This window comes from Euphorbia lathyris, chromosome 5 (assembly GCF_963576675.1).
Source record: "Euphorbia lathyris chromosome 5, ddEupLath1.1, whole genome shotgun sequence".
Classification (NCBI taxonomy): Eukaryota; Viridiplantae; Streptophyta; class Magnoliopsida; order Malpighiales; family Euphorbiaceae; genus Euphorbia; species Euphorbia lathyris.
The window spans coordinates 24,219,184-24,232,779 of record NC_088914.1 but is presented as its reverse complement, the minus strand read 5'-3'; the positions used below and the strand labels follow the sequence as shown (position 1 = coordinate 24,232,779).

The 13,596-nt window shown below is 32.8% G+C and overlaps 2 protein-coding genes across 2 annotated transcripts; one reads left to right on the top strand and one right to left on the bottom strand.

Annotated features, from left to right (window-relative positions):
- Nucleotides 1-1,878: 1,878 nt before the first annotated feature.
- LOC136231143 (succinate--CoA ligase [ADP-forming] subunit beta, mitochondrial) lies at nucleotides 1,879-7,398 on the top strand. The gene is made up of 12 exons (XM_066020425.1): nucleotides 1,879-2,165; nucleotides 2,539-2,649; nucleotides 2,775-2,886; nucleotides 3,732-3,796; nucleotides 3,970-4,047; nucleotides 4,207-4,281; nucleotides 4,397-4,549; nucleotides 4,663-4,797; nucleotides 5,763-5,927; nucleotides 6,091-6,213; nucleotides 6,362-6,433; nucleotides 6,924-7,398. Exons 1-12 carry the CDS (start codon nucleotides 2,067-2,069, stop codon nucleotides 6,996-6,998), a joined length of 1,263 nt encoding a protein of 420 aa, XP_065876497.1. The 5' UTR covers nucleotides 1,879-2,066; the 3' UTR covers nucleotides 6,999-7,398.
- A 199-nt stretch (nucleotides 7,399-7,597) lies between these two features.
- On the bottom strand, nucleotides 7,598-11,090 carry LOC136231142 (long-chain-alcohol oxidase FAO2-like). The gene is made up of 3 exons (XM_066020424.1): nucleotides 10,749-11,090; nucleotides 10,408-10,680; nucleotides 7,598-9,483 (listed from the first exon to the last, which is right to left on the bottom strand). The coding sequence occupies exons 1-3, from the start codon at nucleotides 10,992-10,994 to the stop codon at nucleotides 7,756-7,758; spliced, it is 2,247 nt and encodes a 748-aa protein (XP_065876496.1). The 5' UTR covers nucleotides 10,995-11,090; the 3' UTR covers nucleotides 7,598-7,755.
- Between the last annotated feature and the right edge of the window lie 2,506 nt (nucleotides 11,091-13,596).

Here is a 13,596-nt window from a genome sequence, read left to right as displayed (position 1 = left end):
AATTAATATGTGAAATTAATTATATTAATTAGAATCATTATGCTCAACATTTGAGAATTTGAAGAGATTCAAATAATAATATTTTCTTAATTAATATTTTTCAATAATTTATCCTATGATCATATTTCATTTTCATCTGTTAAAAACTCTTGAAATACTAACAATTTTGTACGAACCATAATATAATAGTTAAAAATTATATAAGCCAATGTTGCAAAAGCAATTATCTCGATATCCATAATTAATGTACATTTTTAGGATTTTGAGCATCAAAATTTATTTTTATTTACCTTGATTTTGAATTCGTATCTAGCATAATCCACATTCTTCAAGAATAAACATCTTATGAAGCGTATTAGACGCTTGCAATCTCCTTGTCTAGAAAATTGGGAAAAAATAACTTCTTGATAATAATAATATAACATAATTTATATTGAAATAAACTTCATTGTAAGTATAATATTCCAATATCTCTTTAATATTTTATTTAATATGTCTCAAACTTCAATGAACAACTATCGTGTGAAACTTTATATCTATTTGTACCAAAATGCATAAAAATAAAAAATACAATTTATATCAATTAGCTAAACTCAAACTAAAAAAATGAGTGGATTTCAACATGTTCCGAATTAGAAAAATTAATCTAACTTCAGTTAAAACTAAAAATTGAATTCATAAAAAGCCGAAAATCTAAATTTTAGTTAGAGTTAACAATCAAAACGATAACACCTAGGAACATATACTAAAAAAGAATGCAAATATACAAAATCTTTATTTTAGCCATTTTGAAAAATAAATAAATAAAAAAGAAAACATGGATAAGATAGCGAGAGGTATGGAATCTGGATAACGACAGAAATGGAATTTCATCTCTGAAAGATGAAACTATAACAACAATTGTTTAATAAAAATAAAACAACAGCACAATTGAGAAAGCCAAAAATTGAGTTCATATAAAGTCGAAAATCTAAATTTTAGTTAAGAGTTAGCAATCGAAACGATAACACCTAGCAACATATACTAAAAAAGAATACAAATTTACAAAATCTTTATTTTAGTCATTTTGAAAAAAAAAGACAAATAAAAAAGAAAACATGGATAAGGTAGTGAGAGGTATGAAACCTGGGTAACGACGGAAATGGAATTTCATCTCTGAAAATAAAACTATAACAACTATTGTTTAATAAAAAGAAAACAACAATAAAATTGAGAACAAAAATAACTACATATGAAAAAAAATCGAATAATTATCTTGAGAAACATAAGAATTTCTTGTAATTTTTGACACTTTTGTGTTTTCCGGTTTTAGTTGTTCATGCATCTTCTATTTCTGTCGGATTTCTTCAATTGAAGCTATCAGTTTGGAAAAAAAAGACAAATAAAAAAGAAAACATGGATAAGATAGCGAGATGTATAGAACTTGTGTAACAACAGAAATGACAAAATAACTACAACATATGAAAAAAATCGAATATTTACCTTCAAAAATATAATACTATCTAAAGTGACCAATGAATATAATGGTGGAATACTATCTATCATGCTTTATATAGAAGTTTATTTGTGACTTTTGGATTTCCTTTGCTTTGTGTTTTTTCATCTTCCTGTAACTCTTGCTTTCTTTTATTATTTTAATTAATAGGCTAGTAATTATTTAATATTTATTTTTAATTAATTAAATATTTTTAATCCGATTTTTTACTATGTTAACAACTCATTAAAAAGACTTCTAAAACACTTCTTTTCATTTCTCTCTGCTTCCGTAATATATAATATATAGTATAGATAAGTGAAAAGAAATTAAAAACCAATCATAATAAAGGAAAATAATTAGTTTCAATATTCAGAGAGAGAGAGAGAGAACAGGAAGAGCACATAAGCATAAATACAGAAAATGTTGGGCTGAATTAGGAATTAATGCAAAGTGAAAAGTCTAGGGTCCGTTCAAAATTTGTGTTCTCTTGACCCGATCGCTTCTGATTCCGGTACTCCTTTCCTCTCACACACTTTCTTTAACATTTCTGTAGCTAGGTTTCGGAGTTTGATATCTTTGAAGAAGCAAAATGAGAGGATTCTTAAACAAGCTGGTTTCTCGTTCCCTCTCCGTCGCCGGAAAATGGCAGCAGCAGCAACTCCGTCGCCTCAATATCCATGAGTATCAGGTCTTTTCTATTTTCATTTTCATAAGCTAAGCCATATCCTATTTACGTCTTTTAAGCTCTGCATCTTTGATTTTTAGTTTCATTTGAATGAAACTGAGGAACACAGTAATTACCTGTATTACTACCGATTTCCTCTTATTTTCTAATGATAATTATTCCTCAACTCACTTTTAGCAATAGCCAGGGGAAAATTACAACTTATATTTTACATCTATTGGCGTGTGGAACATGCTGATTTTGGATATTTTTTTTTGTTTGTTTGTTTGGAGACTATTAAATTTGGTGCTGTTTAAAATCTCCGTATTTGCTTGAGTAATACGAAATGCGTTGATTCCAGGTGGTAATGGATGGATGCGTTTTTTGTTTTTAACAGGGAGCTGATCTGATGGGGAAATACGGGATCAATGTTCCTAGAGGAGTTGCTGTTTCTTCTACCGATGAATTGAAAAAGGCAATTCAAGATGTATTTCCTAACCAAAGCGAGGTAACCATTTAAAATGCTATGTCACTGATTGCTAAGTAAATAAAAACGTTGAAGCAAAATTTGGCTGTAGAAACATTAGATTATATAAATGATGTGGAATGATGCTAACTGTGAGTTTGTTGCAGTTGGTCGTTAAGAGCCAAATTTTGGCTGGTGGACGAGGCTTAGGAAAATTTAAGAACGGTTTTGAGGGTGGAGTTCACATTGTTAAAACTGACAAGGTTGAAGAGATAGCTGGTAATGAAGATTGATTTTATTTTATTTTTAATTTTTGGTAATTTTTTATTGCTGCTATACTATTTGTAAGTTATGTTGAGGATAATTGTAAATCCTGTTTATCTATAATGATATGTGTAGAACTGAGATGGCTATTTGCTGTTGAAAATGAACCATGATTATCTCATACAGTGGTAGTGATTTGATTTATTGACTATTCAATAAATTATAGCTTGAGCGCCATGCATGATGTTGGTGAATTATAGTATGGTTTAATTGTGAGTTTGCTTGAGATTAGAAACTTGTACCAATCCATGGAAATTGAATTTATGATAATATTTAAGCTGGAACCTGAGTTTGTTTGAGTTCCTAGCTTTGTTCCCATGGTTATTGTGATTGCACAATTGGCTTCCCATAATTATAAGTATGTCTTTCTGAAATTAAAGAGAAAGTATTTTAATTCTAAGAAGATTGGGATTACAAGGATTTGCAATTTCAGGTTCATGTTAAAGTAAACCTCAGCTACATGTTATTCTTCTTGGAATTGTTTTAGCAGGTTGTTTGTAACGTAGAACTAATAAATTTAGCTTAATTCTCCTGTATTTGGCTCCGAAATTGGAACCGGACAGTCAGTGTTGTTTGTTGGTATAACGATTGATGTTCATTGGTTGGGTGGTATTTATGGTAGTTGTTTGTGACAGCTTTTTTTTTTATGGAAATATATGTTTATTTGAGAATGTTGTTATGATGCATTATTTGTTTCAATGTGATCAAGGAAATTGAATTCTATAAAATTGCATTAGTTGATCTTTCATATATTTAGAGTTGGTCTCTCTAATTCCCCGTCATATACTTATTTCATGCAGGAAAGATGCTTGGTCAGATACTTGTTACCAAGCAAACTGGTCCCCAAGGAAAAGTTGTCAGCAAGGTTTAGCATCATTAGTTCCTTTGACATAGAATTCATGTTGACATTATCTGCAAAAAATTTAGTCCATGCTTTTTCTCATATAAATTTCTTGCACCAGTTCTTCTATAAAGTTAACCTTTTTGAATAATATGGCTATTGGGAATTGATTTTCGGATATCTGTTTTCTATTCCAGGTGTACCTTTGCGAAAAGTTGTCACTCATCAATGAGATGTACTTTGCAATCATGCTTGATCGTCAAACTGCTGGGCCAGTATGTTTCGCTATCTGAGATAAAAAAATTCTTTTTCTATGTGATTTCAATTATCGATTTGGATTTTCTGGTCTCAGCATATTTTCCATTTTTTGCAAGTTTGAATAGGAATGTTTGTGTTGAACTAAGATGTAGTTCTTTTTTTGTTTTGGTTTTCAGCTTATTATTGCCTGTAAAAAGGGGGGAACCAGCATTGAAGACCTTGCAGAGAAATTCCCTGAGTTGATCATTAAGGTTGTCATCCCTTTCCTCTTCTGTGTTTTAGCACGACAATCTAGGAAATGTCCTATCCTGGTCCGACTGCTATGGTTGTTGAATAACTAATCCACCAGTTTTTTTTTCCTGGTAGGTTCCAATTGATGTATTTAAAGGAATTACGGATGAAGATGCTGCTAAAGTAGTTGATGGCTTAGATCCAAAGGCAGCTGATAGAAAAGATTCAATTGAGCAAGTGAAAAAATTATATAAGCTTTTCTGCGAGACTGATTGTACATTGTTGGAAGTGAGTAATATTATCATTTTCCTTCACTGCAATATGAACTCTCTCCCCAACACCATCGTAAATGTATTACAACACTGATAGCTTACTGTGAACATTTGTGGTTCTTTGTGCAGATCAATCCTATGGCAGAAACTTCTGATAGCCAGTTGGTTGCTGCTGATGCTAAGTTGAACTTTGATGATAATGCTGCTTTTAGACAGAAGGAGATCTTTAACCTCCGTGATCCAACACAGGAGGACCCCCGAGAGGTTTGGCTGCAATAGAATTATGAAAAAATGATTATCTACTACTACATCTTTGTGTTTTTATCTTTCTTTCTCTTTCTCTTTTGATTTTTTTTGGTCAATAGTTAGAGGGATTTTATATTTTGACTCCCTTTAATTTTAAGTTAATTCAGTTTCCCCCTTAATTGAGCATAGTGAAGGATATAAGTTTATGTAGTTGACGTTTTTGAGACTGGGTTGAGGTTCATGTGCAAATAGATTAGGATTATGTTAATATAGGACTCCAATACTTAAAAAAGAAAGTAAGGAAGAAAGCTACCGAGAGCATGCGTGAAAGCAATAATAATGACGAGAATATCTTATAAGCTGAGGCCCCGTTTGTTTGCTGAAAAATATTGTGCAGATTTTCCGGTGTTTGTTTCCTTAGGAAAATTAGTCAAACGGAAAATTTTAGGTCGGTCAACAGAAAAATTTATGAAGAAAATGAGGAAAATGTTTTACCCTTTTGAAAAGAGTAAAACATTTTCCTTCCTACCCTTTTGAAAATAATACTCATCCACCACTTCCCCTTTTCTGGTGTTATAACTAAACACTAAAGAATATTTTATTTTCCAACACAAAATTTTCCCTTACCCAATATTTTCCAAAACACAATATTTTCCGACAAACAAATGGGGCCTGACAATCAGTAACTTTTTCCTTTGTACCAGTAAAAGGAAGAGAAGGAAAAAGGTAAACGAAGATTGGCATCTTGATGGTGTACACTTGTTCTTATTTACTCTTCTTTAGTAATAGGAGAACCTTAGAAGATTGACCAGTTGAAAAAATTGAGCGGCTATAGGCGAAACTATTTCTGATTACTTCTGTGCTGTATATGACTGTTCTTGGTTCCCTCTGTATGCATATATCTCTGTCGCTGTAACTCTGTCATACATGTATACTTGATTGGTCTGCACTTTCCCCAACTGAAAAGTGATGATGATGTATAGGTTACTGCTGCCAAGGCAGATTTAAATTATATTGGCTTAGATGGAGAAATTGGCTGCATGGTGAATGGTGCTGGATTGGCTATGGCAACTATGGATATCATTAAATTGCATGGAGGAACCCCTGCCAATTTCCTAGATGTTGGTGGAAATGCTTCTGAAAACCAGGTAATGAGATTTAAATGAAGTGTTTACCTTATTTATACTGGTCTTAATCATCATGAGTTGGTCTATCCTGCCTTTGTCTACACTGGCCATCTTAATAATCTGAGTGTGAATTGGCCGAAGCATTAATTTCTGAAGTGTTTTCTGTTATGATTTTGTGGTGCAGGTGGTTGAGGCATTTAAAATATTGACTTCTGATGAGAAGGTGAAAGCAATTTTGGTGAACATATTTGGAGGAATAATGAAATGTGATGTGATAGCTAGTGGAATTGTTAATGCAGCCAAACATGTGAGATCTTGATCAAATTGTGTTTTATAGGAACTTGTTGAAAAGAGTTACTTGCTCAAAAATCAAGTAAAATCATGCCTATGAAATGCTTTTTACCTAAATGAAGAATTTATTAAAGCATTACTTTTTTCTTGGTCCTTTATGCAAGGTTGCACTTAAAGTACCAGTCATAGTTCGTTTGGAAGGCACTAATGTTGACCAAGGAAAGAGAATTCTCAAGGTAACTGTCAATTTAAGTTGATGTTAAATCATTACATTGTATTAAGATTTTTGAATTTTGACACAGAAGTTTCTTATGCTATGTTACATGGAAACAGAAACGAACACCAAAAAACAAAAACCGGGAAACAATATTTGTAAATTTTTTAGGAAATGGAGATCTTAGGGAAACATGTGAATAATAAAAATATATGGGTATATCTGTGTTTAAATTTTATATATAGCCATTACAAAATTTATATACAACTCACATAATAGAGGGGAAAAAGGATTTTTTTTTCTTTTCATGTGATTATAGCATAGATCCACTTGAAAACACATTATATTAGGAAACAAGCTTCTAAATTTTAAGAAAAAGTTTCCAGTTTTGTTAAATTATGGGAAGTTGACCTGAAATTTCGTGCAAGTTTCCAAGAGTTTTGAGTTCTTAAATAGATAAAATCAAAGTTTCCGTGTGCCATGGTCCTTACGTTTGTTAAATGCGTGTGCAGGAAAGTGGAATGAAGCTAATCACAGCAGAAGACTTGGACGATGCTGCAGAAAAAGCAGTAAAAGCAATCCACTAGTGTTTGATAAATCAAGATACGCACGCAGATTAGAACTCTATGGATTTTGGTGAACCAAATCAACTGAATCTTTACAATAACAAAGAGGGATGAGGGTCATTACCCTTGTATTTTTTGTTCTGTTCTTCTTTTCCTTTTTTTGGATTCTTTTACCATCATTACATATTTTGAACTTTTGTGGCACGGGAGTTTGTTGTGGTCACAAATGAAACCCCAGCCTGACACCATTCCAGTGGAAAGTTTTATCTGCAATGAGATTGACAGTGATTTGTACATTTACCTTCTGCCTTCTGTTTGTACAATGTCTAATTTACATGCCTAAATTTATTAGGCAAAAAGCATCCAGTGGATTTTGTCATTCTAATTTTAGTGGATTGAACTCTTGATTTTTGTTGCTATCCGATCATTTATTTATTTTGTCACATATGCTTGTATAAGTTAGTTGTGGATATAATTCAGTTTAATCAGTGTTAAACAACTGATCTGTCTGAAATTGTGTTCTTAAAAATACTAATTTTGAAGGCAAATGAAATGAATAATGCCATGTTAATAGAGTTGTGTGCTCAAATTTGAGTTTTCTTATTATTAGGGGCTTAATGTAAAAATAAAAATTAAGAGATTAGGAGTTTAATCTACCAAAATCAAAATAATCAATATACTTATTTATGTCACGATACATACACCTCCTTTTATTAAATTATTAGGTTAATCCTCATACTTAAGAAAATTGCTATCTAATATTTAAGAAAATTGTTATCTAATATTTCTGCAATGATTGAGCTATCTTCTTGGCAATGCAGTAAGCTGTGGATTCAATTGTAATCATAGGATTAACTCCGATTGCAGTTGGCAGTACACTTCCGTCGCAGACAAACAAGTTCTTTGCTTCCCAGCTTTCGCCGTTTTCATCAACTGCACCATCTTTCTCGCTAGATCCCATCCTGCAACTTCCCATCTGGTGTGCAGAAAAGAGTGTGTTATAATGCTCTTCCTTTGATTTTAATCCCCCGGACACAGTTACTGTATCTAAAAACTCCTCGAAATCCGCCTCTTTAATCCCTTTACACGCGATCCTCTGTCCGTCGCTCCGGTGAGTGCCTACTTCTACAGCTCCAGCAGCAACTAAAATTCTTAGAGCTTGCTTTAAGCCAGTTTTTAGATTCTCCTTATCCGACTGGTTCATCCGGTGCGTAATTCTACCCTCCACTTTCACTTCACCGGAACCTTGATCTCTTATCAGTGCGAAAAGATGAGCAGTTCTACTGTATTTCACCATCTTTTCCTTGAAGTCCTTCCCTGAAACCCATGAAGATAATACTGCAAATGAGCCTGGTCCTAATGCTGGAGTTTCTACAATGGCACGGACTTTCGACTCTTCTGAGACGACTTTGTGGATCGATGTGATGAGTCCTCCCTCGTTAATCTTTCCGTCGAGATCGGATGCATCTTCCGGGAAGTATCCCCACGCCATTATAACTGGGTGGAGATGGAGATTCCTCCCAATATTTGGATTCATCAACCCACTTGAAACCAGTAGAGGAGGTGTTAAGAGAGAACCACATGAAGAAATTGTTGCTCTAGCCTCAATTTGCAGCTTCCTAGTGATGTTTGTATTTGAAGCTTTAGCAATCACTCCCAAACATTTTTTCCTATTTATGCTAATATCCTCTTCTAATATCAATTTCTCGGCTTTGCACCCCGTCAGGATCGTAGCACCGCAGTCGACAGCATCGACTAGCCAGGTTGTATCAGTACCTTTCTTATCTCCTGTTCTACAGCCATAGCAGCAAGAACCACAATAATGATCAGAAGAGGAGTTCCTTGCAACTGAATCAACTTTTAGACCAAGATTCTCACACCCTTTTCGGAGAACTCGATTCTGAAATCCTTCTTTGGAGCAATTCTCGGTGACGCCTATCCTCTTGCACACTGTATCCATTGCATTGTGATACTCTGAACTCCCATAGAGGGGAATCTTATGATCTAGGTACCATTCTTTGAGAACAGAATCGGGGGTCTTTATGCAGGCGGACCAGTTTACAGCAGAGCCTCCACCCACTGTTGATCCAGCCAGTATCAAAACCCTCCCATTGAGAGTGGAAAGTATTCCACCGGCCTCGTATAGTTCATTCAAGGATGGTCCTTCCAATGAAGAATAATCTTGTGATGCAAAGTAATTTCCTTTCTCTAATACAAGTACTTTCTGGCCTGAGCTTGCAAGCACTGCAGCTGCAACTCCTCCACCACAACCAGAACCAACAATCACTACATCACATTTGATCTTTAAGGTGTTGTGCAATGAATCTTCAGTGACTTGCAGGCCTTTCTTATTGAGAGATTGAACAAGTGTTGAATCATCTTCATTTGCTAGCTCTATCACTCCCTTACTGAGAGGCATCTTATCTTTTGGTACTTTTAACTTCTCCCTTGTATCTTTATGATACCCAATTGCTTCCCATGCCGGATTTTGAGAATTTTCATCTGTCTGTTACAAATGGAGATTAAGTTTTCATGGCTTGACATGAGCAAATATAAACCAGAAATAAAATTATAAAGGATTTCCAGCAGCCAGGGGTACAATGGCACCCATGCCCCCTTTTCCTACGCCTATGAGGTGACCTATGTAATTCACTAAAGAAAAAAAAAAATCCTAGTTCTAAACCCAAATTTTACCATGTTATCATGTTTGTGAAAGCTAAAGAGATGTCAGAATCAAATTCCCAAGTTTGTTTGTGAAAGCATCAAATCTATATCCCAAACACATTTGTCTAGATTGAAGAAATTATGAATTATTAATATAACCAAGGTTTTCTATTTTTAATTATTAAAGACTGATATTGAACTCATGACCTACTACCTAAAAAGCTCTCGTGGTAGTATGATCATTAAACTTTAAAATATGACAATAAAGTCACTAAAATTTTGCTCCGACTACAATAAAGTCACAATGACCGGTTTTAGTGTTCATGTGATGCGGAATGATAGTGTGAACGATATGTATTTGAGCTTTTTACCATTTATAGAATTAGGTATAATTAATTTTATTTTTTTCTAAGTTTATAACATAGTTAATATTTATTTTATTTTTTTAGTGCATTGCCATGTGGCAGACACATATTTGCCATGTGGAATTTTTTTTCATGCTTTACATCCAACTCCATTGCAAATCGTTCATGTCATCATTTTGGGCATACCTAAAGGACTAAACCACTTTATTATCTATTTTAACGTTTTATATGAAAATGGTTAGCACAGTCTGCATTATCATAGCTAGGGGCCCTAGGATGTCAACTGATTTAAAGTCATAAATACATAAAATAAAAACAAAAACAATGCTACAATTGATTTCTATAGCAGATAAATTTCATGAATCATGAGTAAATTAATATGCAGAAGTAGAAGTAATTACCCCGGAGAAAAAGACGAACAAGGTGAAGATTTTGACAACTGCAAACATCACTCTCAGAGGAACAAAGAACCTATTCCTCGACCATTTTTGGAGAATCGTTTCTCTTTTCTCCAGAGAAATTTCAGAAAACTTATGAACGAAAGGCCAATTCCAATCCAAACACTGAAATCCACAAAGCAAAAGCGTACCAAATCTGAACGACAGAATTTTCAATATCAATTTTACTAACAACAGAACCTCCGGTAAACCTCTCTCCACCATCCGTTGTGCGACCTGAAACAAAATAAACAGTCAAATCTCGGGATTATCAGAATTACGAATAAAAACAAAATAAACCGAACCTCATCGGGAATCGGCAGGTCGGAGGCGGAGGATTCATAGAAGGAACGAGCAGCTTCCCTCCTTTCCGGTGGAAATTGATTGGCGAAATCATCGAAAGTTAATGAAGGAATTAGAGTTCCGCAGACAGCAGAGAGTGATTGGATCTGAGCAGAAGAGAAACCATGGGTGTAAGGAGTCAAAGATGATGTTGTTCTTCGTCTTCTTACTCCGTTCAACAAAGGATGGCAGCTGTCAGTTTGCTCCATTGTTGAATTTTCTTAAGTTGGAGTTTAGGAGTTGTGGATATTATATAGGGGAGGGGATGTTTTCTATTCTTCCAATTCAAATTCTTAGTCCATTCCTCCATGGATAAAGAAGGGCGGTACCACCCTTTTAAAATAACTAACAACTACTGCCATAATTCTAATTTATTTTTAATTAATGTAATTTTCCTATTTTTTAATTAGGTAAACTAAAATAAAATAACATTGTAGATACACATACGTGGTTTAAAAATTTAAAAACACCTATAGAAATAACCTCTATTTTGTTATAAAAAAAACTCGGTTCCAACTTAGTATTACCCTCTATTAACGAACTCTATTTAGTAATAACTTCTCAATTGTTATACAGTAAAACCTCTATATAGGAATACTCTATATAGAAATAACCTTTATTTTGTTGTAAAAAAACTTGGTCCCAACTTGGTAATAAGCTCTATTACCAAACTCTATTTAGTAATAACTTCCCAATTGTTATACAAATAGTCTGGTCCTAAATGTATTCCTATATAAAGGTTTCAGTGTACAAATAGTCTGGTCCCAAATGTATTTCTATATAGAGGTTTTACTGTATTGGTAGTTTTGTAGTTTAATGTTTTTTTGGCTTAATACATCATTTGCCCCCTGAACTTGTCCGAAATAGTTGATTGAACTTTCAAAGTGTCTCGATAGCTCCCTGAACTTGCATAAAATGTTTAGTTAGCCCCCTGAACTTGCGTAAAACGTAATCAATTGATCACTCAGTTGCAAAAAAATAAGTTAAATGCGGAAGATGTATTCCACGTGTCTTAGAATGTTATTACATAATTTAAAAATAGAGTAAAAATGAAATTATTACTTGCTCAACTACAAACCTTGTATTCTCTAATATTACAACCACAATACCCCGATCTTAATTGTTTTACTTTTTTTAAGACGCGTGCAATACATTTTCCGTATTTAACTTACTTTTTTTGCAACTGAGTGATCAATTGATTACGTTTTACGCAAGTTTAGGAGGCTAACTGAACATTTTATGTAAGTTCAGGGAGCTATCGAGACACTTTGAAAGTTTAGGGGGCCAATCAACTATTTTAGACAAGTTCAGGGAGCAAATGATGTATTAAGCTTTTTTTTCTTTGAAAAGTTTTGTAGTTTAATGTTAAATGATATGAGAGTTACTTTGGTTAAAAAAATAATTGTGGTTTAATTAATTTATAAAATTATATATTATATATGAATTAAATTTTAAAAGTTAGATTTTGTAAATTGCTTTACAATTTTTAGGATAAATAGTACAACGGTTTTTTTTATCATAATACATGCGTACAAATAACAAATTATTGGGGTAAATTACATCCATAGCCATTGAATTTTACCAATTTAGTTGGCATTGAACTTTAATTTTTAATGGTATAATCATTGTATTTTACACTTTTATAATATCCGTGGCCATTCAATATTTCAAACAATCATTGACAGTCTCAAAATAAAAAATTCGAAGAGTTAATGATGTTTTAAAGAACTTTAATTCTTGAAAATTTTCGTTTTGAAGTCATTTAGCTGTTGTTTGGTTAGGAAAGTAAATTTTTAGAAAGAGAAAGTTCTAAAAAAAGATGATTTTTGAAAATAAAAAATGTTGTTTCATGATAAATCTCGTTCTGAATAACTTTAATTCTTGAATATTTTCATTTTGAGGTCTTTAACGATTATTTTGAGGAGTTAGTTAAAGTTTAGTGATTATCGATATTAAAAGGTGTAAAGTTCGTGGCTATGCCATTAAAGATTCAAGTTCAGGTGCCCCAGTGTTATAATGGGTAAAATTCAATGGGACGCCAAATTATTGTTTGCAAGAAATTCCAAAAATAAAAGTCTCAAACTACAGCAACTAAATTAAGCAGAATTTTCTTAAATTAACCAAATAAATTTATTTTATTGTTTAGAATGAAAAAACAAATATAAATTCCAAAACAAATCAAACTACAGCAACTGTATACTCTTATCCAAGTATTGTTATATAATGTTAATATTGTATTTTTTATCAAAGAAAACATAAATAGTATAATTATGTATACTACAAATATGAAGCACAAATTATATAAATATAATAGTAATACTATGTAATAGCTGTAAATAAATATTGTGTACCTTTTGAGGGTAGTGTCAGTTTTGGTCCCGTTTTCTATTTGGATCCCACTCTCCAAGTGGTTGTGATAGTTTACCTCTATTGCAGTATAAAATATTAGTACAAATTTACTTGGAACTAAAATTAATTTTATCCGTATATACTAAAAATTTGAAAGTATTGATTCTCGTGTTATTCAATTGTAATATCTAAATTTCTAAGTTGATGTTTGTTTCAGCTTTTCGAACTAGCGTTTAACGTTTCATTTCAAACTACAGGAAATATAACGTTTGATTTTTTTTTTGAAGCAAAACATAACGTTTGATTAAGTTTATATAACTGCAGTGTTTAGTATTTTTTCTGAAAACTGCAGTGTCCTGTAGCGTTTCACAAAAAGCTCCCACTTGGAACTTTTCAAAACAGCTATTTTTGTTATTCACAAAATTATCTTTCTTATTATGTTTATTTTTTAGGCAAAAAAAC

Bases quoted from the DNA above. Each gene is read 5' to 3' on its own strand.
- LOC136231143 (XM_066020425.1), top strand. From the start codon at position 2,067: ATGAGAGGATTCTTAAACAAGCTGGTTTCTCGTTCCCTCTCCGTCGCC. The intron at 2,887-3,731 runs GTAATGAAGATT...TATTTCATGCAG, and splicing joins CAAGGTTGAAGAGATAGCTG to GAAAGATGCTTGGTCAGATA. The intron at 4,048-4,206 runs GTATGTTTCGCT...TTTGGTTTTCAG, and splicing joins ATCGTCAAACTGCTGGGCCA to CTTATTATTGCCTGTAAAAA.
- LOC136231142 (XM_066020424.1), bottom strand. From the start codon at position 10,994: ATGGAGCAAACTGACAGCTGCCATCCTTTGTTGAACGGAGTAAGAAGA. The intron at 10,681-10,748 runs GTTCGGTTTATT...ATTTTGTTTCAG, and splicing joins ACCTGCCGATTCCCGATGAG to GTCGCACAACGGATGGTGGA. The intron at 9,484-10,407 runs GTAATTACTTCT...CATTTGTAACAG, and splicing joins TGTTCGTCTTTTTCTCCGGG to ACAGATGAAAATTCTCAAAA.